Raw genomic sequence first — 26517 nt, forward strand, 5'->3', positions numbered from 1 at the left:
AGGATTCTATGATTTTATGATTCTGTGACTGCAAGTGCATACCACTGGCTCATGTTCAGCTTTTTGTCCACCAGAACTCCCAAGTTCTTCTCTGTTGGGCTGTTCACAAAGAGTTCTTCTCCCAGTCTGTATAGAACACACCATGGTGGTGTTGTGTACCTCTATTGACACAAATTAGTCCTGAACATACAAGAAGTTGACCCTGTTCCTATCTTTTTCTTCCCAACGTTTCAGCACAATTTTGCGGGGATTATACAGGAAAGCAGAAGCCATTAACTGGCTGGAAGCAAATTTCTGTCTGAAGAGGAAGAAGCATCTACCACTGTCAGCCTAGATAGCAAGGAACAGCAGAAGAGTGACATGAAGTCCAAATACTGAGACAAATTTGCACGAGTTTTTTTGCACACCAAGAGACACGTTGCCCTCTTGTTGGAGGAAACTTTCAGAAGAAGAATCCCTGTAAAAAGACAATGGGAAGGAAGGTTTGGGGTTCAGCAGAGACACAAATATATAGTGCTGCACAACCTTGAGATACTACACCTACTCTAGCTTTTTTCTATGATAAATAACTTTCAGGCAAAGGAAAACATAGACATTTGTGCTTTGAAAAAATATCAGAGGTTTCTGTTGTCAGGAAGGAGGTGAGAAGATAATGTTCACAGCTCATGATATGTTGAAGTGTTTGATTTGATTCAGATTACTTGTTGCTCAGGCAACGCACCAGTTTGAGTCCCTGTGGGAAGTTCATAGTTTGAGGAAGACAAACATTAGGAAGCATAATGAAAAAAGATGGTCAAGGAATCAGGTCAGCTGGAATGAAATGACTGGAGGTACAGACGTTGAGTGGAAGTTTTCTGTGCAGCACAAGCCTTCTTTATGTGAAAATTCAATGAATCTCTTCATGAAAAAGGGATAGATAGCTTCACACTTTCCTTTGGGAGACATGAAGTATCCAACTAAGAAATTTTTTAACTTTCACAGTAGGAGAAAATATGCGCACTGAAGGTGTTGGCTGCATTTATGGAGCTTGTAACACTGCATGTAGTACTAGTTAATCAGCAGTTGACAAACATGCAAAGCCTATATGCTATGCAGTGAAAGACTGACAAACACTGTTTAGTAGTCAAAACAATTGTCTGTATGCTAAAAAAAAAAAAAACAAAACAGAACTTTGTTGATATCAGGAGCATTAGCTGCCAAATGTAAATCAGGTTTCAAACATGCTTTAACAGCAGTGTTGTTGGTATCTGCATCTTTCTAGAATAGCTGTGGCTTCAAGTGATTATGCTTATCTACATAAAGAATCTACACTTCCTGTGGTAAACTGGTCTAGAGGTTGTAGTATTTCATTGAGAAGATGAATGATGGAAGTTCGAGTTCTCATCTTGAAATTATGTGGGAACAATCTCCACTTTCCTTCTGAGGCTGGACTGCTCCAGGTTCAGGAATATAGGAGTCATGGGATCAGATCCCACAGACCCAAGAGAAAGCTTAACCTCAAATGGATTAAAATAAAAGAGGCTCCAGATCACACTTCAAGTGCACATATGTTTTATATGTATATGACAGAGTTTTCCTAAACTCTGCCATCCTTATTTGCCAAGATTACATATAGGGATCCTTACGTACTTATTAAAAGGCAGATTTCTCTTCACAAGCTGTATCAGAAAGTATTTCTTACATGAACTTTCTCCTGCCTGCATTATCCAGTTGCTTATGGCTGTTATAAAGACTACCTACTGGGAGTTTACTGAAAACTGGGCAGGAGTCTGAAAACAAGTAGTGAATACTGTTGTGCTATTTTACATGGCTTAGCAATAATTTCCATGTGGCTTCTTATCTCTGCAGTCTTTTGCACAACTTGTTCAATAGATTCCTTCCCACTGCATTTTCCTAACTAGAATTATCTAGGAATCATTTGACAAACCTATCTTGCAGTATAAAACACCGCTTCTATAGAAGATCTCAGTTGCAATGAGTATACTTTGAAATTATTTATTTAGCTATTGTGCCACAAGGAAAACCAGATTTCAAAAGTTAAAGATTCTCTATCCGGTGTGTCTGAAGTTTTTCAGGCACCTGTGCTACAGCACTGTGTACACGGCTCCTCAGGCATTCACTATCATCACCCAGACTCCAAATGATTTGGGTGAACCTGGAAGTCTTTTCATCTTAATTCAGACTAAAACGCTTCCCAGAAGTTTCCTTTCTTTGATGAAGCGCTCCAGTCTGGAAGGGAGCAGACTGTCTTGATGGTGTGCACTTTGAAATATTTTGAAGCCATCCATATCAGGCAGAAATAGGCAAGAAAGTGCTCTGTCAGATTACAGTTGCTGTGATCTTCTAAATCGGATTTACCATCTACCTCTATCTGTGTTCTCACATTGTAAATCAAAGCAGAGCTGTTCAAAGTTTAATAAACTGGAAGGGAGATGTGTGATTTTCTTACTTTTTAAAGCAGCATGACTGCAGAGCCTTTTGGGATTTCACTTCCAGGCATCGAGAGCTCCTTCTGTGATTGCTCACAATTGTCCCCCAGTTGGAGAATATTGCTAACATTTTTATTTTGATAGATCAGTAGAATAAATCACAAGAAACCATGTGTTCCTAATAAAAATGTTCTCATCCACTGTCAAAAAAATCCATTCTGTTACCCTGAGTGTCCATGCATGTCTAATGCTACTATAATCTGATGAACTTCTAGCAGGAGCGCAGCCAATATCTAATGATCCTTTTACTCTGCTGCCAAGGCTGAGCACCTCAGAAAGAAGCAGTCATTGCCTCACACAGGGGTGTAATAATCACAAGCATCATGAGAGCAACAGCCTCTTCTGATTTCATGAACTGTCTTCAAGCCTGAAAGAATGTGAGTAGAGTCAATAACATAGAGGACAGATGACCTATAGCTAATAATAGCAACCTGATAATATGTAATCTGGATAACCCAATACTGCAATAATCTGACAATAGAGATTAATCATCTGTAATAGTCAGTGAGTAATGTTCTGTAGAAAAGTCTTGTAATAGCAGACCTCTTGGGACATGAGAGCTCAGGATTACAGAGCATCCAAACCTTATGTCGGGGTAGCAATAAAAAGTCTCTAGGATCACATGCCTTGATTTACTTGTCTCTCAATTTCCAACTAATATTCTTCCCCAGAGGTAGAGAAAGAGTAATGCTGGTATATTTTAGAGCCTTTTCTCACAGGTAAACAGCATAAATGCGATGCTTCAGCTGATAGATCTTCAAGGAAAGGAAGAGAGGACAAAGGGTTATATTCTAACTCTGTGTGAGACAGTGAACCTGGAATGGGGTTTGAAGATTCTGAGAAGAGTGAGGAAAGCACACAGTGGGATAAAAACTTTAGCTGAAGACTACGGTCCAGTTTGCTTCATCTCAGTCCATGAAAAGACTGCAATGAACCCACCTGAAGACATTTTACAGGTACGTATGTCTGCAGACAATGAGATGGCTTCCTTCTGATTCCAGAGTTTCACTATAGCCACTGCATTCTATGTATTGCATGGTTAGTTGGACTAACTACATGAAATCCGAGTGCTTACACTCACTGTGTTTTTCTTGTTTATAGAGATCCATGGGGTCTTCTTTTAGGAAATAATGAATTTCATTTAAATTTTGTCTCCATGTGAGCAAATTCTAACAAGAAAAAAACCACAGGAAATATTGTTTTTACTGTGAAAGAACAGTACTCCATACTGTGACTATGGTTATATCACTTGGCATTTAGCTCAGTTCCCTCTTTGCTCTGCAACTGTGTCACCATATTTCCCTTACGTCACAGAGCTATTATAAGCATGAACATATCGATTTCTGAAGTACATCAGTAGAGCAATGACATCTCAACAGCCACTATCTTCCTTTCTCACTGAATTTATTTCAGATCACCTCATAGTTACCAGTGTAGTATCAAAAACTATGAACAGAAAAGTATCCCATGCCTTTCAGTTCTCCAAAATTTAAAGGGTTCAGTGGGTTTCTAGACCCATCCTGTTTGCAGGATCGTCTGTTCTTTGCTCATAAATTGCAGTATTTTTTCAGGTGACTGTCACATCTAGCAACACACTCAATAGATCTTCAATATCAATCACCATTAAAGACACCCGTGGAAGCTAGAGTCGTTGTTGCTCATTTGATCCTGACAAGTGATTGTGCAATGACTAATATGAGATGTTCATTAATCAGCTGTCATTTATGCCATGGATAGTTATTTGAATATTTCCTGGCTGTTGTATTTCATAGTTTGGGCCTCCCTTACTGCTTCTAAATGAAAATGAGATTTTTCTCAGACAATCTATATTGTCACTTGGATGATTTTTCTAAACATTCAATGGCTATAGCTTTTTCTTACAGCTGTTATAAGAAGCAGAAGCCCAAATCAGTGAATTTAATAATGAAAATGTAACTGAATCACACAGAGCTGCCATGTCACTGTTCAACAAGACAGAAACAAAAACTCAGTATGGTCATATAGAAACAATACAATGCTGAAATTGTTTGCTACTTTAATGTTTAGAAGCAAAATGTATGACTTATAAAAGACCTTGACAGAAATGTTATATAATTAACATTTCTTTACTGTTTTTATATATATACACAGATAATAATAATAATGGTAAAAATAAATACTAGCATATGAAAATTGTGAAGTTAGCAAAACATCTGTGGAAAACCTAGAAAATGTTGTCAAGCTGCTTATGCATATTGTCGATATTGTTGTTCAGTAAGTTACTGGTAGATGAGAATATGGAAAATCAAGGAATTGACTGAATCTATGTAGTAAATTATTTGTATCTTCAACTAATACAATTTCCATAACAGTCCATAATGTATTGTAAAAGCCTGTGAGCCTGCACAGTCTCTCTAGCGTTCATATAGGTGGAATTCTTTCACTCACAGTTTTAACTACAGATGCAAATGCCATGTGCATTCGCAACATGGTGCACTGCATAACAACTTGAGTTTTCTTTGAAGTTTTAGACCAAGGGTAAGTGATTACTAAAACTATAACCGCCTTTAGGAAACTGCAATATTTGACAGTCATCTGAGAGACCTGTTCTCAAAGAGCAGAAATAAACTCCACAGGCAAATGCCACATATAACCTCCACCACCCGTCGGTCATGGCTAATAACCTGCCTATCATAACAGAGGACAAAAGGCCTTCGTACAATAGAGCAGCCAGGCTCTGAAGCTTTCCCAGGAAGCTTCACACAGTGTTGCTAGACAGACTTGTGAGAAAGGGGAGCAGTGTTAGATTACACTAAACATTACCATGCTGTTAGGCCTGAAGAGCCCAATTCTGAATCTGCTCTACAAACACAGCTCCTGTTGACTTCAGCAGGAGCTCAGTGGGGGACAGCCTCAGACAAAACAGAAGGGCTCGTTGATATTAAAAGCACTCCCACTTTACTACTTTGCTGGACTCTCTCTTTTCATCCTTAGTCTGCATTGCTTTGTAGTTCACAGGATATTTTCACTGGAGGATTTTGGTACACGCAGAGCTATCTTGCTCGTAACCCAGTGCCAATCCATTTATCTGTGAAATATTTGTAAACAGAGTTGCTCTTTGGGATAAAAGGATTTTAGTTTCAATTGCAGAGGACTGGATGGTTGCAAGTAATTGCTATTACAGAGGATGTCCCCTTTCAGTCAGTGTATCCAGCATTTTGAAGTTTGTGTCACTGTTTCAACCTCTTATCTCACCTTATCCCTACAGCTACCTTTTTTCCACACTCCTCCTTCTACATCCAGATCCCTCCTGCCAAATCCTCATCTATCTTCCCACTACTTCCTTTCAGCTTTGGGGTCCCCAAATCCCATTGGAAAATCTTAGCAGCTTGGATTCTCCTGTCTGCACCACTTCATGTCTCACAGTGGAAAGTTTTACCTCAGAAAACTGAATTTTATGCCGGGAGTAGGAACAAGGGAAAAATTCTGTATTTAAGTACATTAATCTGATCACTAAAATTGGGAACACTAAAGCTCAAATGCTCCATTTGCCCCTGCAAAAACTCTGATCTGTCCATGCCTCAGCCACACTGTGACAAGCAGGTTTCATTTTCTACCTCCAGCTACCACCAGCTGTCACTGCAAAACACTTATCCTGATCCCACTGTCATTTTTCCATTGTTCCATGAGGTGCACATACCAGTCTATTTCAGAAAGGGCAGATATCCAAAAATTTAAGGTCTCTGCAATGGGGACCTGTGGATGCGATGTGCTATTCTTATTCCAGGCCTTTGTTCAAGTAGCAAAATATTTAACTCCCTGTTGCTTCAAATGCACAGCTGTCTGTTGAAGAATCCCTGAATCTAAATAAAAAGTGGAAGGGAAACAAATGGCTTTAAACTGGAAGAGGGTAGATTTAAACTAGATATTAGGAAGAAATTTGTTACTATGAGGGTGGTGAGACACTGCAACAGGTTGCCCAGAGAGAGTGTGGATGCTCCCCCTGTCCCAGAGGCATTCAAGGCCAGGCTGGATGGGGCTATGAGCAACCTGGTCTGGAGGAAAATGTCCCTGACTACAGCAGGGGGTTTGGAACTAGACGATCTTAAGGGTACCTTCCAACCCAAACTATTCTACGATTCCATGAAAGCATAATCATTAAATCGAGGAGTAACTATTAGTCTTTCTCCATTTATTATGATACTATATCTCCCATTTTTCCTTTCAGCTAACATCATGTAAAGACCAGTTGAAGGAAGGATTTGCACATTATGGTGGGAACGAGGGAAGACAGATTTAACATCACACCTATTAAATACAAAATGTAAGAAGACTGTATTAAATCTTCGAAAGATTGGTTGGTCTCATAAGACACTGCTTTAAACTGCATTTGAAAGCCAGTGGAAATATTCATTGCACATCCCATAAAAATAATATTGAGAATCATGAAAGTTATTAGTTTTGTCAATTTAGCACATAAAAGGCAAGAAAACATCATAAATACATTTCTTCTACATATAAAAATTTCAGCAAATTGAATTTAGGAATTCTGTAGGGCTGCACTGGAAAACCAGTGTTTTGTTTTAACTTGCTTCAAAAATGTTATTCGTACAGATGCAGGCAGCTACTTATGTAGAAATTATTAAAAAGAGAATTAACTACAAAGCATCTGAGACAATCACCCCCATATATCTCTTTTTCAGACAGACAGTTTGGAAGGTCTGACTTTCATCCTGCCTTTCCTCATTGCCTTATACAGGGTTATGTTCAAACTGGGGAAATCAGAAATCACCTCCAAGTCAAAGAGTGTCTGAAATCTGTCCACAAATCGGTTCTCATTGTCCAGCCTAAACCTCATAGCCCACATAATAACAGTGTCATTCTTGCACAAGTGGTCAAAAGTTAGTAGGAGCTCATCCAGGAAGGGATGGTGGTAAACCACATCAGCAGCCATAATGTAGTCAAAGTGACATGAAGCTCTGGGAAAGTTTTTTTCCAGATCAATTCCCCAGGACAACTCCTTGACACAGGGCTGGTGCTTGCATTTCAGTTTTGTATTTTGGAGAACATTGTGCTGAAGATTTCCCAGCAGTTCTGGCAAATCAGTGGCTGTCACAAGTGCACCTGTGACAGAAGGAAAACAAAAGCAATCTTTCGATATACTTCAAGACTTGAGTAAAACCCCACTTGCAAAAGCCACTGCAAAATGAACCGATTTTAGCAAATTTTCTCTCTAGGAGAATAGAACACTGTTATTGCTCCCAATAGTTATTACCCATTGTAGTTAAAATAAATATTGGGTTCCCAGCAGTTCTGCTGCACAGACTGCAATCTAAAGGCAGGTGGGCTTGGGTGGGGATAAATTAAATATCGTATCTTGATGTCATTTTGAATGGAAGTACAGTGAGATTAGGAATTGAAGAGTAACAGTTACTAACTGCAGAAAATCAACACTAGATTTAGGCAATGCCTCAGGTACTTTCATTTTAACATATCAAGAAGCTTTCTCAGACTGCAGAAAGCTAAAATGTTGTTAAAATACAGGTGTGAATGATTTGAATTACTCTTTAGAAAGAGCGGGTTGCCATGAGAGAAAACACAAGCTTCTGTAGCAGAAAAGTCAAGGATCCGTTGCTGAAAGAAAAGGCTGAACTCAAGTGTGAAGGAAGTGGCCTGGCATCCAAAAGGTATTTGATCAATGGAAGATATGTGTTGGTCACACCTGCGTCTGACTTTACCCTATTGCCACTGATGTTCTGTCAGACACTAATTTCTTATTTGTTGGTCCCCTGTGTAACACTGCTAATGGTAACTACATCCACAGGGGCCTTCTTTGTTGCATCTACACCTTTGCATTTACAGTTTTAGAGGGGGAAAATAAAACAACACAGATTTCCAAGAAACCCTGCTGGAATTCACTCCTTCTTTCTCTTAGAAAATGTCAAATAATTGTGTTTGAGAACTTCCAAGGTACTTCCTTGTTTTTCCAGTATTCATCTGAGCAACTTTTCCAAGAGTATAAGAGCAGTGGTATGTACTCACCCAGTAAACTGGCTACTATGGAGACCAATCCAGTTCCAGCTCCGATTTCAATCACATTTTTGTCAACTAAATTGTACTGTTTAGAATTGGTTTCCAAAAAATAACACAGAACAAGAGCCTGCAGGAGAGGGAAACCCATGAATATACTGAAAAAAACAAATCAAATAAAAACCTTCACTAAATACACATTGTCATTTATAAGCATGCAAAAAAAAATGTTTTATAGTTTCATGTCTGTTTAAATGAGCAATATCCATTCAAATGCTGTCCTGAAAGGATCATGACTCACTATCTTTGAGCTCTATAGGCTGACAAAACAAACGCAGCCACATGCTTCGATATGGGCTTGCAAAGTGTTTCAGCCAGAAGGAATGACTGCAATTATCTAATCTGTCACGCTGCATAACATGAGCTGTAAAATTCCAGTCAGCAATTCCTACACTTACTTCTGGTTGAGTTAAAACATGTCTGTCACAAAGACATCTTGATATATGAAGTGCACGTACAAGAAAATCCACCACAAAAGGGGCAATACCTTCAGTTCAGTTTCTTTCTATTTTTAATGTCCATGCCTTGTAAAGTGTAAAAACCATTTTAGTACACAAAATCACATAGCCCTCTACAACTGACTCTTCATGTATATATATATATATGTGTGTGTATATATATATATATCTTCATAAACTGTGACTAAGAAGCTTCTTCAGCTTTTATGTCCTATCTTCCACTGACCAATGTTCTTTAGATCACGGTAGAAATACAGATGGCTATTTTTACTCCTCGCACAAAGATAATTTCCAGACTGTCTCCTGTATTACTTCCCACATTTAGAAAAATTATATAATCTACATTGACAAATACATGCATTGGTTGCCATATTATCTTGCAGTACAGATTACCATTTGGGAAGATAATTAGAAGTGATTCAGCTTGACACTGCAAAATTATACTTTTGGTTTTACTTTAATAGATTAAAATATAGAAGGAATGGAGAAGGAGGACTGCTGACTTAGCAAGCAATAGAAAGTCTATTTTTTGCTTTCAGCCTCTCAAATCAGAGCTAAAAGAACAAGGTCTTTTGTATGAACATACAGATATTTCAATCAACAAAACTTAGAAAGTTTGTGCACACATAATAAAAGCCAGGTTCTTTAAGACTGTGCATGATATTAGACTGACTTTCTAAAACAAATCCTACCAAGATTTCCTTTTAGCTCCATTCATCCCCATCATTTCTTCCTTTGGTATCTTGCCATGTTCTGCTGTTGAAACCAGCTGGCAGGATCAAAACTTCCGTGACTTAAATTAGGGAACTTTTGAAACTGAGCTTCCTTTCCATACAGAAACTTAACTTCTCTTAAATTTTCTGCATTCTTAACAAATGTGACTGACATTTTTCAGAAGATTTCAAATATTGCAGGTTGGAACAGAAGGGAGAATATAGAGACAAAGTGGGGGGTTTCTTCCTTCCACAGAAAAACTGAGCCCTCACATGCATTTTAGTATAGCCCTTGATTTGCGAGAGTAATTAACAGCCGGCCAACCTTGCCTTGAAGACATTCACTGAGGCTGCTCAGAGATACAGTGCAAACAACTTTTCCAGTTCTGCTAAAGAAAAATGTTTGGCATCCAAAGCAGAAGGGTACACTAACTCCTCAGCTAGATTATGGTCACGCTTCTTAAAAACAGCACAATCTTAGAGTAACGTAATTCTCATACAAGATCCTGCATTTCCTTTAAAATTTGCTTCTAATTGGCCAGTAGGACCAAAAAGTTTTGACAGGAGAAGACACCATATCATACATGCTGTGTGATGGGGCATAAACAATATGAGGGCTGCTCCAAAAATAATGCCTTCTGTTTTATTATGTTGGTACAGGACATCAGAGGGGGATTTTGGTGGTACGGCATTAGGGGTTGAACCTTTTGGCAATACTCCATTACATTTTGTTGCTGTGTGACAGATGGCAGCAGAGGGACAGTCTAACAAAATGACCTCTAACATGAAAGTGCAAATGAATCAATGATGAGTTGAATTGCTCCATGCACTAAAAACTGCACCTATTGACATTCATTGATACTTCCTGAATTTTTATAGAGACCAACCAGTGAATGTGAGCACAGTGAGGTGGTAGGTAGTAGTGTGTTGCAACAACATGAAAGACAAGCCAAATTCCAGACAGCCATGTACAGCTGCCACACCACAAAACAGAGTGTCTCAATCACCTCATCCACTCTAATCAGCAGATTATAACCACAGAACTGTGTATGGAACTGGATACCAGTTTCAACATGTTGGAAACATCAGCAGTGTTGGAATATCACAAAGTTTATGCCAGGTGGTTTCCACAAATGCTCATAGATGAACAGAAAGAGCACCATATGCAACTTTGTCAAGACCTACTGAAATAACATGAGGCTGAAGGTGACAGTTTTCTGGATCACATCATGAGCAGTGACATGAGGTGGTGTCATCACTATGAGCCAAAATTAAACAGCAGTTCACAGAGTGGTGAGATATGAATTCTCCATCAAACAAAAAGGTTCAGGATGTAGCCTTCAGCAGATAAAGTGATATGCAGTCTTTTGGCATAAGTGGTGATCTTTCTGGATTTCCTGGAACCCAGAGAAACCATCAGATCTGACTGCTACATCACGACACTGACTAAGCTGAAGGTTCAAACTTCCAGATTCACATCAGAGAAGAAGACAGCCTTTCTCTTGCAAAATGATAACGCCAGGTCCCATACCAGTTTAAATACTGTGGAGAACACTGCCAGTCTTGGATCGTCTATCCTACCAGACCCATCATATAGTACTGGATTTATCGCCTTCTGACTTCCATTTGTTTGTGCTGATGAAAGATGGACTGCACAGGTAACATTTTCCTAACAACGACACTGCCATGGAGCTTGTAAAACAATGGGTCACCTCTGCTGCTGCAGATTTCTATGAGCTCACCATGCAGGCTCTTGTTCATCACTCACAAAAATGCATAGCTAACAGCAGTAACTATATTGAAAAAGTGTTTTTAGCTGAGAGCTCTATCAAACAGTGTCATTGCGCTCTTCGTATCTATTGTGGATTGCATGGAAATAAATAAGAGGCAGTATCTTTGGAGTGACCTGCTTTAAGCTTTGAGAACCAGGAAGCCATAAGAAAACCAGGCTAAATTCAGGTTTGGGAACTGCAGAATGAAGAAAGCATAGATTCTTACCCTTAATTTTACAACATGCAATAAAAAATATCTACCACTAAAAACCAAACTAAATGTGTTAAAAGACTCCAAAACTAAAAGTAAGAATTTTATACAAATATTGTACCGATGGCCAGACGACTGCCCCATAACAATCAGTGGCTTCTGTAATCTTTATCTCATGGCCAGCAAAGTGAAAGCCTTCCCAGGCCTTGTAAGTTATAACATCAGGAAAAAAACGTCTTCTCATTATTTCAGTCACTATTTGTTCATCTTCTTTTTCCCCTGGAAGTAAAAATATAAAAGGTCACATGAGCTGAGAGGGCTGACAATTAAATCACCAATCTATATTGAAATGCCAATTTGAAGTGGGAGCTGGAATTATATTTGTGAACTAAAATGCATTTTACCATTAATGGTTATCATGATATAAGGGAAGTCTCCTGAATTCTAATAGAAGTTTTCAGTTTATGACTATATAAAGTAATTTTTTCCTCCTTTACTGAAAAAAATGAAGTTCAGGAAAAGTGCAATGTTACCATATGTTAGTTTTCATTTCATCAAACCCACAGAACTTGCTTTTTCACTTCAGGAACAGCTGCTCTCGTATTTATTCTTGTCATCTTTTGTACCTGGATATTTTGTTATTTTCCATGTCCTTTTACTGTTCACTTTCCCCATGTTATAGTAAATAAAGAGAATCACAATATCATATATAAGTCTCTCACAAAACTTGTGAAACAGATCCTAGCAACACAAATTATGACAGACAGGAGAGAAAGCACCACTGTTGTCAAGAAAGCTTATCCACCCACCCCAACAGAGCCTTGTAAAAGGGATTCTTTCCAGCTGGCTTGATATCCTGAATGTCATACTTGCTGCTATGTGAAGGACATTTATGATAGCTAACATAATCCAGGCCAACCCTTCTACAAGAGAGGATTCATTCATTTTTTTTTTGCTGAATACCAAGCCAGTGTCATTTTTGCAATCATCACACAAAGCTGCACCGCAGTGTTGCAGATAACACGTAAATGAAGCTTTCTGGAGCATTTTCTTTGCAAAATCAAGAATCATTCTGAGTTTGCATGGTAAATTTGCTTTCACAGCCAGACATGATCTCTTGGCAAATCAGCTAAAGCAAAACATGTTTACAAGCTATACCTCCTAGAAAGCACATTAAAGTTGTAGTAACGGGGTTACCATCTTTTCCAAAGCAGAATTCTTCTATCAGGCCTGCAGTTGATATCCAAATCACAGATAGAAACATGGAGATGACACAGAATGACACACAACTGGATGACACACACAGCATAGAAACTGCAGACCCAGTGGTCATTAGAAATGAATACACTGGTCTACCATCCTTCAGTAAATCTATATGAAGGATACAGCAGTTCTTGGCACTATAGAAGAGTCTACATTTTCTTCCCCCTCAACTCACTGCTCTTCCGTACACACTGGTATTTTTCTTGCCATGACATATCAAGAGAGACAACTCTCTCTCCTTTTCTGAAAATTTAAACAACAACAGTAATAATAACAACAATAATAAAAACGATGGTATACCATGATTTGGTTGAAAAAAAAATTATTAGTCATGAGCCAGCAGTGTGCTCTTGCAGCTCAGAAAGCAAATGGTATCCCGGGCTCCATCAGAAGTACTGCGTCCAGGTATGGAACCACCAGTATAAAAAAGAAAGACAGAGAGCTGCTGGAGAGCATCCAGAAGAGTGTCACAAAGACGATCAGAGGGCTGAAGCACCTCCCCTGTGAAGACAGGCTGAGAGAGCTGGGCTTGTTCAGCCTGTAGAAGAAAAGGCTGCAGGGTGGCCTCATTGCAGCCTTCCAGTACCTGAAGGGAGCCTACAAACAGTAGGGGAGACAACTCTTTGAAAGAGTAGGTAATAGCAGGACAAGGGGAAATGGTTTTAAGTTGAAGGAGGGCAGACTTAGGTTCTATATCAGGGGGAAGTTCTTTACTATGAGACTGGTGAGGTGCTTGAACCTCTACCCAGGTGCTTGAACGGCTACCCAGAGAGGCTGTGGATGCCCCATCCCTGGAGGTGTTCAAGGCCAGGCTGGATGGGGCCCTGGGCAGTCTGGTCTAGACTTAGATATGGAGGTTGGCAGTCCTGCCTTCAGCAGGGAGGTTGCAGCTTCATGATCCTTGAGGTCTTTTTCCAACCCAAGCCATTCTATGATTCTACAACACAGCTAAATTAAAAATAAAATTATGTATATTCCACTGGAAAGAAAGTTAAACAGTATAATTTTTAAAAGGTAATATACATAGAATAATCTGAACTTTAAAATTATGATATTTTAAAAGGTCAGATGCTAAGTAGTCACGTACAGTCAGCATATAACATTAGAGGCTTGCAGGAGCTGTAAAGTTGAGAGAAAGCACATATGTCATTGAGACCATAAGCAGGAAACTCTAAACACACAGGAGTTAAGAGTGATAGAAATGCTGCTTTGGGGCCAAAGTAATTTTTTCTTATGAAAAAATAATATGAGGTTTTCTTATTACAGATATTGTAAAGTGTATTTAATTTATCATCCTGTGTCTAAGTCTACTAGATCTAGACTGCTTTTAATCTTCTCGGACCACTTACAGCAGTCTGATCTCATTCTATGATCAGCACTAGCTGCCGAAATAAAAAGCTATTCCTTCTATTACTTCTCAATTATAGCCATTTTTCTTTTTTTCTTCTTCTGATATCTGCTTTGGATCCGAGTTTGATGAAAAGCCCTAACTTATAAAGTCTTAACTTATAAAGCTTCAGCCAAAAGATCTATAAAACTTCAGAAGTATTACAGCTTCCCCTCTAGTGTTCAATAAACATTTCCCACTTATTTTTTATATTGTCAGTAATCTTTCTACTCAAGGCTTGTGTGGTACCTGCACTATTAAAAGTCTGTAGGCCACTGCTCCCTGCCTAGGGTAAATTGTTCATACTCCCAAAATAAGAGATCCAAACCTACTAGTTAATAATACCACTTAAATCACTGGCCCTCTTATTCCTTCGGTAATCCCACAGGTGGGATACCTGGAGAAGCTGACATAACACAACCTTCTCTTTGTTTGTTTGTTTCACCAGATATTTGTTTCACTATATGTATGTGGAAGGCAGGCTTCAAAAGTCACCTTAGTGAGAAATCTAATCAGGACCAAGAAACTAATGGCAAAATTAACACTACAAATCTTTAGCCAGACATGCTTACTTCCATATAATCACAGAATGGAAAGGAACTACAAGATCATCTAGTCCAACCATCCTCCCATTATCATTGCTACCACAAACCACTAAACCATCTCTCATAGCTCCTCATCCAGACACTTCTTGAACACAGCCAGGAATGGCGACTCCACCATCTCCCTGGGCAGCCATTCCAGTGCCTGACCACTCTCTGAGAGAAAAAAAATTTCCTTATGTCTAATCTAAACCTCTTCTGGTACAACTAGAGGCCATTTCCTCTAGGAATGTGTGGCTCTCCTGCTGGCCACACTATTTCTTATACAGGCCAGGATAAATCTCCCCTTACAGTCCAAAAAGCACTCTTCTATTTTCTGCTTTATACTGTTCAATTTGACTGAGATAAACACAAACACAAAAATAAAGCAAAAATCATTTTTTTCTGCAACGATCTTCAAAGCAGTCAGAACATAAAAATAACAAGTTGAAAATCTGTAATGCAAGAAGAATGTTGTTATCTGTGTAAGCAAAATGCAAGTGAAATAAAGTCTTCAAATACCTGCAAACAGTGATGAAGTTCTGCTAGTTATGCTTTGATCAACGTCTAGTTTCTTGATAACACATGTAAAAAAGCTGATAAGAAGTTATTCTCCTATAAGTGTTCAAATCTGTATTAGTCTTTATTCTTATTCAAGTTGCAATGTTGAATTACAACTCAGTGAAGGAATTTTAATGATATTTAAAGATAGGAAGACCCATCAGTAGTTCAGGATCAGACAAGGGAAGAGGAGGCTTCACTGACCTAATTGTAAGAATGGAGTTTCATATTATGTATTTCCAGCAGTATTAATCAAGTACCCATAACAAACCATCAGAATATAAAGGTCTGCTAGAACGGGTTCCTCCCTTCTTCATTTACCTGAGTTTGATGACATGGGCTAGCACTTTCTCCTCCTTCATGTATATATATACACACACACACACACACACACACACATATACATACATACATACATACATATATATATATATATATATATACTCCTTCATATATACATAGAGATGTATGTACAGTTTATTCCTCTCTTTGCATTTGCATGCAAACACAGAAAGTATTGGAATTTCAGGTGCTAGAATATATTTACATCAAGAAGGGACAGTTTGACCCTATTCACTTAGCACACAGAGACTGAGATAATTTTTGTTAATAAAACAGTGCTCCTCTGCCCTTGAATTGCTCAATTGTTCTTGATCACAAGGAAATTCCTGTCTATAGATGTCTTAAATTCTTCCCAAGATAGAATTTGAATTTATGCAACTTTCATAAGATTTTCTGTCTAACAAGATAGTGACTTGGAGTGTCCTTTGAAATAAGAAGTCTTCTCCAGAGGGCTGCTGGGCACTGGAACAGGTTCCTGAGGGCAGTGGTCAGAGCACCAAGCTGCATTTGGACAATGCTCTCAAACAGAGGGTTTGAACTTTGGGGAAGTTCTGTGTGGAGACTGGAGTTGGATTCAATCAGTGATCCTTGCAGGTCTCTTCCATATCAGGATATTCTATGATGCCAGGTAGTTTCATTTACCAGAAAAACCTAAAGTTGTTGGAGCAGACTCTTTAAATTCCTTTGATTTTCAGTCCTGTACGCTGCCACAACTTTGCACTATACCAAAGACATAATTAAGAAAGCAATGAAAGTATCACTCACAGGCAAAGCAATTACAATTACTATTTAAAAAAACAAGCGACAACAACAAAAAACAACTTGGTTTTTCAGAGAGAGATAAGATAGATAATAAATCATGTGGAAGACTGGTGTTCTTAAGTTAGTAGCAAGCTGATTGCAGAAATGTATGACAAGCTACAGAATCTTATGTAGAGAACTAGAGGTTTTTGCTGATGAGTTTAAACATCAAACAAAATGTTTTACACAAGAACAAAACCTTAAGAAAGAAAAGACCTGAGTGCTGCTGAGACAAAGCTAGAGAAGTGAGGAGGGGAAGGCAGAGCAAGATAATATGTAGATTAGGCTAGAATGAAACAAGCTCCAAATTACAGCATCTTTAACAATAAGGTAAATTACAGGAATAGGTCTTAGGCTAACATTACCTGCATGGAGTTTTTTTGCTAGGAAGAAGTTGAACAGTACATTTTGAAACATTCCACAGGAACATTTGTTCTGTTTACACCAGGAGTTACATAAAAATCGTACTTGGGTAGTACACAGCTCCACCAGAAAACAGTAACCTTAAAAATCACATGGGTACTGTCCCTCAATAATTAGCATACGTTAAATCTTTGAACATACACCTAGTGATACTGCCTACATCGATGCATTTTTTACTGAGCTGATAAAGGACAAGCACTGTTAAACATCACTTAAAATGCAGGAAAAGTGGCAAAAGCAAGGACTGTGAATTAAAATATACTGATAACATTATCCAGATAACTGAATTAGAATGTGACTAAGATAAAGGAAGAAAACAACCCCTGCACATGGAATCTATGAAGAATATACTTGTAGTCGATATCTCCATTTTCTGACTCACACACGAACAGCTCAAACACTGAGTAACAAAACATCCTTCAAGCACTCTGTTAATGTATTTGCAGCTGGACTTGATTTTCAAGCTATTTTCCAATCTGAGCAATTCTACGACTATATGATTAAGACAGCATTAAACTACAGTTTCACTTAGTGATTTATTGGGGGAGGAAGAAGGAGGGGAGGGGAAACATAGACTAGACTCTTTCAAGTGCTGGGCTAACTGTACTTAATTTCCTAAGGTCAAATGGTGTCACAGAACAAGTTGATAAGGGAGCATGCAAAAGAAATAAGACCCAGCCACCTTCTGTGTCTCTCCTGCATTCATGGATTTTCTCCAGTTGGCAAAAAGAATGAAATCCAAGCCTTCAGCATGAACTTGACCTGCCAAAGTTCAGCCCTACAGTAAACACATTCTCTCTTCTTCAGAAGCAATATACTCTCACCTGAAGAGTTTAGTTATAAGATACATACAGGGGTGGCAGAGACCTCTGAAGACCATCCAGTCCAAACCCCTTTCTAAAGCAGGTTCCCTACAGTAGGTTACAAAGGAAAGTCTCCAGGTAAGTTCTGAATATCTCCATAAAAGGAGACTCCACAACCTCTTTGGGCAGCTTCTCCCAGTGCTCTGTAACCCTCACAGTAAAGAATCACAGAAGACTTACCATTTTGATCTGTACTTAGAAATATTTTTACAGTGACACACAAGATAGATATTATAGCTACCTATCTATATTCATGCATACCAACACCAAGAAGAAACTCAAAGAAAGATCTATAAGAAAGCAGATTTGCAACTTGCTCTGTAACTGTAAAAGCTTACTGGATAGAAGTTACATCACTATGGGAAAACCTCAAAATGTAGCCCTGTGAACTCATCTGGGTATCTCTAACGGCCCAGAGAACCCCAGATCTCCTTTAGCTTGTACTTCTAAGGGACTGTAAAGCCTCATAGTTTTTACTGAGCTACTGATGTCTTGTAGTCAAAGTCCTGGTCTTGTAAACATTGCAGAGAGCTCCATGGAAACATACTCAATCTTGAATCAGAGAACAGTCCCCAAATTCCAGGTGACATCACTTCAGTATTTCGTTTCCATCCATCTATTTCTATTTCATTCCAATCCATTGCAGCCTAAGGACCCTGAAAGGAAAGGATCAGAGAGGGAAATTTAACCATTCCCTTGACCTTCCAGAAGTCAGATGTAACCTGCGCCTTTTAGAAAACATAAATCAAAGTACTATCCTAGAAAATCCTCTTATCTAAACTACCTAGTTAATTTTTTCTGTCTTCATGCCTGCCTATGAAGGTGGTGGTGATCAGTCACTCTAAGCTCAACCTGCTGAAGTGATGGCAAGGATAAGGTATATTATATAGATTAATCCGATATATTGCATTAGTGTAATATAATGCTTGAAACTTCATACTTGGAAATGTAGAAATACAAAACTGCTACCCACGAGCAGCCTAATCTCAGCCAAGAGACGAAATGCCCTTAGTACAGAGTGCAAGGAGATGAGAACAGGAGAGGGCTATGCCCTCTAGTAGAGGATTTATCCAGGTTTTAGAGGTGCATTCTCAACATGAAACTCATGTTACTGATATCACAGCCTCATACAAGCCACAGGTCATCTAAAACCATTAGAAAGCTGAAAATAGAAGTACTGTGGTCAGACTATCTCATGAACACATAATGAATTCAAATGTACCCATTACTTATTACATAACCATGTTTGTCTGTCATTGAAAATATCTGCAGGCCTATGCTCAGCATCTACATAATTGCTGATAATAACAAAATGATTTCCTGTTGACTGCAAAAGTAGGCTATTTTCTATGTTATGTTGCATAGGAAGGCTTCCAGGTGAGTCTTGAATATCTCCAGAGATTACGTAGACCTTCTGAGCAGCGTTTTTTAGTGTTCTGTATGCCTCAAAGTAAAGAAGCTTTTCCTCATGCTCATATGAAACTTACTGTGTTTGTCACACCCCATCTGGTCCTTTACAGTGTTCCAGTGTGTGTCTGTTGCCCCTTATTCAGAAGTTCCCTGCCTTTCTTGAACTGAGAAGCCCAGAACTGGACACAGCACTCCAGATGTAGGGGCAGAGCAGAGTGGGAGGATCACTTCCCTTGACCTGCTGATCACACTCTTTGTAATGAGCCCCAGGATACCACTGATCCACTTGACCGCAAGGGCACACTGCTTGCTCATGGCCAATGTGTAGCCCACCTGAACACCCAGGCCCTTCTCTACAGAGCTCCTCTCCATCAGTACCTGTCCTGACGTGTGCAAATATTCCTCCTCAGGTTTAGGATTTTACCACTTGCCTTCATAAGGTTCTTCTCTACACAGTTTTCCAGCCTGCCCAGGTCAAAAATGAGAGAAGGGAAAGCAAGTGATAGTAAATGAGTCACTTATACGTAATATAAGTAGGTTGACTTTTTAACCAGCACTGCTAATTGCGAAGCCCACCGCAAATAATCTTTTAGCATTTTAAGCACTCAGAGAGCAGAGAAATTGAGTTCTGAGCCTTCTTTAGAAAAAGTCAAATTCACTCCTTGCACATATCTGTCAATTCTACAGAATTAAGTGGATCCTCTCCCTTCCACCACCATTAAAGATGGGCCAGAAGAAAATAACGATTGTAAGGTTTGTGTCCAGAAGAACAACAAGCAAGTAAAAGCAAAGCTAGAAACTGGACACTCAGTTGTGAATAGTCATGGTTGGGTCTGGTACCAGAGTGTTTTTCCTATCTTACAGAAAAGTCTTTGAAGTCAGGGGAAAAGGGTCTGCAGCGAAAGGAGAAGATGAAAGTAAGAAGTGTCCTTAGAAGTAACCCAGGAAATGGAAACAAGATACTAAGTCACTCCCTCATCCCTGCTTAACTTCTTAACTTCTAAGTTACAGGGTTAGGCTGCTTCTCACTTGCTTCTATTCCAACCATGTCCCATTTAAGGCATCTTTCTGGATGTCACCCAGACTTGAAATGATGACAGGAATCACCATCAACGAGGGCATCTGTTGAGCAGGGGAAGAGAAGGAGCATGACTGTTATAAAGCTATGGAAGATATGTGAAGGTTACCAGGTCAGCATTTTCTCAGATATTTATGGATTAAAAACTGGGCCCCAGCCAAGTAAAGTGAGACGGTGAAGTGTCAAGGACAAGCTGCAAACTTGCTCTTCTCCTTTTGTCTCAGAGATGAAATTACTTTGGGGTGAACGTAAATAATATAAATCTTGCAAAGTAATTTCAGGTCCTGAAAAACAAAGGCAGCAGTGGTACAATCTGATCTCAGAAAAGTTTGGCAAAGGAGAGTAAAAGCTAGTGAGAAAAAGAAGTCATGAGAGGAAGGAAAAGAGACATTAATGATGCAGGTGTGCTGGAGAACTGATTGGATGAAAGGACCAGGAAAGATAAGACCAGGTAAGGATCTACCTGTAAATTGGAACCTGGTACTAATGGTAACCATGAGCTATGATAAGGAGTTCTATTCTAGAGATATGGTGAGAAGACAGTTGAGATAACAGAACCTCATGAGGGAATGGCAGCGAATAAAAGGAGAATGGGGTGGTGGAACAGCAAATACAAAGAGTTCAGACACTGAATCAGAGCAAGAATCCTAAGAGTCTGAGACTGGATGGGCGAAGGGAATGAAATGGGAATGGAGAACATGGTAGAAGAAAAAGATGGAGACAAGAAAGATACAGGCTGAGGGGACTGAAGCAGTAATTCTCCATGCAGTAGGTTCAATGCACCTTCCTCCAGAATCTGGAAGGGAACTTGATATGCTAAAGTCTACTGTTGGATAAAACTGTGACTGTAAAGATGTGCTATTTTCCACTGGTGTCTCTTCATCCTCTTTAACAAGAGTTGCTAGAAGCGGGCATCCTGCTATTGCTATCAGCAGTTTGTTGTCTAAAAGAAATACATTTCTGCTTTTGATTTAAAGATTCTGTGCTACCAACTAATTTTGCATAAATCAATCTGATGTCCCAGAACTCAATTATTTTAAAAATTCAAAAGCTTAAGTAATTACATGCAGACCCACTGCTCCTTGCCCTAAATCCAGCATGAAGAAAGTATCAGTATTAGAAAGCCAAACCTGCAGAAGCATAGCAATACCTGTGCAACTGGAACTGAGCCTTCTTGTGTACAATGTAATAAGAGTCATCAATATTGCAGTCTTTAATGGCCTGATCTTTAATATTAATACTTCTAAATATTTCTTACCCCAATCATGCCTCATCACACGTAGGATCAACTTGAGCTTTCCATTCAAGTCAGGATTATGCAATAGGAAAAGGAAATGTATTAAAGTAATTCTCCAGATTAAGGCATGCAAAACAGGGATTTTGTAACTGCAGTCTCTACCAAACTCTATCAGCCACTTTCTTGTGTGACATCAGCTTTCCAGAGAAGATCATGATTTTGGGTGCTTAATTTTCTTAGCCCTTCAGTTGTAAGGTATATGAAGACTTAGAAAAAGGGAAACAAAAAGCCATCCAGACAGCAACAGAAAGCTTCTGGAAGAGAGGGATTCCCCTGTCTTTTCTCTGCCCTCCCCAGCCTTCTCAGACTTAATACAAGAAATTTAAAAGCCATGTGTATATGAAGCAGTTGTTCTAGCAACACTAATGTTTTGGTGGCAATTTTGCTTTACACTTCATTGCAGTTCAATAAAATCTCTTCTACTCCTGATGTTTCAGGATCTTGAAAATGAGCAGCTTAAGATCTACTTAGGAATAAAGAAATAAATGCATAAAGCTGCTAACAGTCCCTGTTAAGATCAGCTGTGAGGCCATCTACACAGTAACTGGGCTTGTAATGACTGATCCTGCCTGTCACTCCACAAACAAACTTATTCTGAATAGCTCGATCATAGCCACAGCTTCATTCCCTGGAACTAGTCACAGGCAAATAGCTGAAGCAAGTTGCCAGACATGGTTAGGAAATCACTATGCCAAAGAATGCTGGCATATCAGATATTTACTACATAGCTAGAATATTACAACAGCGCTATCTATTGCATTTTCTCTACAAGTGCCATAAACACAATTCTTCAGGAGAAATAAGTAAGATAGCTCACTGTCAGCAAGGTGCCTTGTTCCTTCTACTTAACAAAATTCCTAAGCATGGCAAGAAAAGACGGTGAAATAATAAACATTTTACCTCCTGCTTGTCTTTCTAATTTTCTTCTCTGTTCATTATGCAGGTGATTATGTTGTAACGATGTCAAATCCATACTAAGCCAGACGACCACGGACAGACAAACACAAGCCTGCCAACCTGCTAAAAACAGATAAAACTGCTTTACGTCCTCTTTCCCAACACACACACAGCGTTTACATTTGTTCCACTATAAGTTACTTGTATTAAGATACACAAATATCAATATCACAGCATTTAAGAGCCAGAAGTAAGTAAGTTTAGCTGTTCTACTCTCAAAAGAGAGGAAAATCTAACTTTAAAACTGTTATATGAATAGTTAAAAATTAGAATCAGTTCAAATCAAGATTAGAAGGCTTAAAATTGTTTGAAGGGGAGGCAGCAGAAACGTCTGAAGAAAAAACTGCATCAGCTCATGTAGTTTGATCTAGCCTGGAAGGAAAGGGAATAACCAATTAGTAAAAGTGTTACACTAGCATAAGTAGGAAGCAGGAGCTGTTAAAAACACACAAAACAGAACATGTATGTGCAAGTGTACAGATACAGAGAAAAATGTAACAGGGAAAACATGACAGGACAAAATTTAAACAAGAAGCAGCAACATAGTGTGGTATAAAAAGAAAAGAACAGTGCAATGCTCAGGATCTGCAGAAAATCAGACAACCAGTGTTCTCAAATTCTTGGTGTTTTATTATCAAAGCACTGTGTTTACTGGGGCAATAATAATAATAATAATAATAACAATAATCAGTGCTCTGATAATTTGTAAAGGTCTTACAATCTAGTGTGGAAATTTAACTGTTGTTTTTGGTAGGGTTTTTTTGGAAGGAATGGTTGCAGGGAGTACAGTTAATAGCACACAGATACCAAAACACCCAAATTATGCAAATAAACGAGGCAAAAGATGAAGGACTCTGTTGATTTAATAAATAAAGAAGTGAAACCTTAGTGAAACCTTAGGGGCTGGATATCAAGGAAACATTCTTTCAGTGCAAAGCCTCGGCCAGACTTCTCTCTCCAGACATAGGATGAAAATGAATAGCACAGAACAACCCTGTCTTGTTAGAGAAGATACACGATACACCGTTGACAGTACTCTACAAAAGGCAGAGGAGTTAAAACTTATCACAGCAGTGCCAGCAGCCATTAACCTATTTCAAGGGGAAAAGTATGTGAGCTGGCTTTTACACAGTACTGTAGCACGTTAAATAAAAACATTGCTATTGCATTTATGTCCATCTATGATCTTTGCAATAGTAACAACATTACATGGGAAAACAGAGAAGGTAGACTGATTAGAATTGAAAAGCACTGAGTCTATATTCAGAACATCAAGGAGCTTTAGAAACTAGTGGGATGTGAAGCAGTGTTAACAGACATTCACCAGCTTATCATCTACTTCAGAAATATAAAAAGACAACTTTTCTTCCTATTAGAAGATGCAAGTAATGGGTTAATTATGAGTCCTTCAGTATTCTGAAGTACAAGCAATGCTGCACTGCAAGATCAGTCACTAAATGGAAAACTTTTATTTATTTATTTATTTAAGTTCTGTGCACTCTTTTCCACTCCTGAAAATACCCTTTAAATCAAACAGAACTACACAACCCATCTGACTTCAGCATATTAATTCAGTAGTACCACCAGCAGCTAAAAACACATAGGTGCAGAACAGTTTCTGACTTATGCAATCAAAGGCAAATGATAGAAAATAATTAGAGTAAAACACACAGCAAGTCACATCGACTGTGTTTCAGTTATCATTACCTGAATCTCAGCTTGTATCTTCCCAATGATGGCACTCAAACAAAAATCCTTATCTGCCAAATTGTTTGCTTCGCAGTGAGCTGCCAGGCAGTTCCAGACAGAAAAGTTCTGAAGTGTGCATTACATATCGCCAACATCCCCACACCAGCAGCAGTAATAAATCCTGACAGCTGCAGCAGGAACCCAAAGTAGGCACAAGGCACCATGGCTCTCTTATGTAAGGGAACAGATCTCATAACAGCAGTAGGTACCTAGTCAGAGGAGCTCCAACCAAAAACATAACCCAACAGTTTTGGGTTCCAACCTCTCATTGTCACTAAATAGTAACTGAAGAGCAGGATGTAATTTGTCACAAAGTCTTCTTCCAAGCACAAAGGACCAATTTAAACAGCAGAAGTGCATTTTGTGCATATGCAAACACATACTCACACAAAAGAACACAGAACTGCAGCAAGGCATAAAACCTACAGTCAAATGTTCAATTCAGAGAGCTGTCAATGTACATAAATATACACGCATCACTCCTCTTTTCATATACACAAGATGTAGACTTGCCCAACAGACTGCAACCACTTACTGCCATTGGAACAAACGGAGGTAACTTTAAGACCTCTCTTTGTGTATAATTCAATCTATTCAGGATAGAAACTACCTCTTACTTTACCACTTTTCAGCTAAACTGAATTCCAACCTCAGCTGGTGTTCCTAGGTGACACAGGATAATAATTTATTGTACAGGAACACTGAACAAGCATTACAGAAATCAAAGATGTATTTTACCATACTTTTACATCTAGAAGCTATTAAACAAACCTAGGCCTGATCTACCTTTTAAGGTTAAAACAGCAACACTCTGCAAAATAAAGCTGTAAACTGGCTGTGCAGACTGAGAATACACTTATAATATGACAATCTTTTACTAAAGTACTATCAGAGGGATAATTTTCATCCAGCAAACACCGTCCATTATGTATTATACTCTTTGCAGGGTATAATTTCAACCTTAGAAGGGCCAAATCTTACCCAGTTCACCTCAACCCTTCATTCTTTCAGGAAAGGCTGATGTTTCACAACTTGGCTGCATGGACTTTGACTTTCAGGCAACAAAATAGTGAGAAATTACAAAGAAATAATAACTGAGAGACCAAAAAGCAAAAAGGACTAAAATGTAATCTAAGAACATGTGAGTGATTGGCAGCAATCGCTGTTTTTCCATCTTAACCCACAGGAGCTATAAATAAGTTCTAGAATCAGAGAGAGAGGTGAGAAAAAAAGAGTCTGGATCTAACAAATTATTTATCTCATAAAATAAGCTGACAGGAATACTGCAACCAGTGGATCTGTATGCTGGGTTGTTGAAGTGCTAGCAAGAAAATAAGTTTTCCAGGAAGAAGCCCCTGCACTTTAATTAAAACCTCCCCATGGATAATACTGAAGAAAGGGTGGGCCGGGAAGGGAAGCGTGGAGTAAGGGATGGGGTGAAGGTTAACAGAATCCTGCTGTGTGGGGATACAAGAATAAAGAAAAAAAATAAAAGGGCCTGCATTAAGACAGCTACAGAGAGGACCAGCAGAAAGAGCAACTGATGTGGCAAAGGGTTTAGGCAGGAAAGCAAATGGAAATATTTCACACATACCTACATAAATGCTCTAAGGTGAAATCTAAGGGACTTGTAAGAAAAACTCCATACTACCTCTGAGCATCACTTATGGAAACAAATGCTGTCTATATCTATGCTCAAATAATTCCACATCTAGTAACATGTAATTTACATTCAGAACATGTAATCTAGAATTATAAACATATAACCTAGAATTATAATTGCATGTCAGAATTTACTGTACTATTTTCCATGACATACTATGAGGGCTTATATTGTACCACAAATGATTCAATAATCAACATTACTTTGAGCAGGTATGATGCAGAGAATAAGGGAAACGGAACTAATTGAACTTATTTTCTTTCTCTCAATACCTAGAAATAAACCAAGTAATTTACAAGGTTTTACGTAAGTTCTGAAGTTCAGGGAGCAACAGGTTGCATGTGATTTTAACAGCTATTTTTTCTCAGTGAGAATGCAAATGAATAGATACAATTTTTGGCCTAATCTTAAAATAAAGTAACATCAAGTC

At 38.7% G+C, this 26517-nt stretch overlaps 1 protein-coding gene across 5 annotated transcripts; it reads right to left on the minus strand.

Moving 5' to 3' along the window:
• Positions 1 to 26510, minus strand: LOC107307964 (protein-lysine methyltransferase METTL21E-like). Of its 5 annotated transcripts, XM_015851476.2 has the most exons (6): positions 24383 to 26510; positions 22619 to 22738; positions 11834 to 11991; positions 8511 to 8628; positions 7261 to 7592; positions 1 to 457 (listed from the first exon to the last, which is right to left on the minus strand). In XM_015851476.2, exons 2-6 carry the CDS (start codon positions 22689 to 22691, stop codon positions 443 to 445), a joined length of 696 nt encoding a protein of 231 aa, XP_015706962.1. In that variant the 5' UTR covers positions 22692 to 22738; positions 24383 to 26510; the 3' UTR covers positions 1 to 442. The 5 variants fall into 5 exon arrangements, with proteins under 5 accessions (XP_015706962.1, XP_015706959.1, XP_015706958.1 ...); XM_015851473.2 differs by lacking the exon at positions 1 to 457 and having other exon boundaries at positions 464 to 7592; positions 22619 to 22735; XM_015851472.2 differs by lacking the exon at positions 1 to 457 and having other exon boundaries at positions 464 to 7592.
• Positions 26511 to 26517: the final 7 nt, after the last annotated feature.

This window comes from Coturnix japonica, chromosome 1, assembly GCF_001577835.2.
Source record: "Coturnix japonica isolate 7356 chromosome 1, Coturnix japonica 2.1, whole genome shotgun sequence".
Lineage (NCBI taxonomy): Eukaryota > Metazoa > Chordata > Aves > Galliformes > Phasianidae > Coturnix > Coturnix japonica.

Excerpts from the sequence above, each read along its gene's own strand:
- LOC107307964 (XM_015851473.2), bottom strand. The coding sequence starts at position 22,691 with ATGGATTTGACATCGTTACAACATAATCACCTGCATAATGAACAGAGA. Across the intron at positions 8,629-11,833 it reads GGGCAGTCGTCTGGCCATCG|GCTCTTGTTCTGTGTTATTT; the intron begins GTACAATATTTG and ends CCTCTCCTGCAG. Across the intron at positions 7,593-8,510 it reads CATAGTAGCCAGTTTACTGG|GTGCACTTGTGACAGCCACT; the intron begins GTGAGTACATAC and ends CTTCTGTCACAG.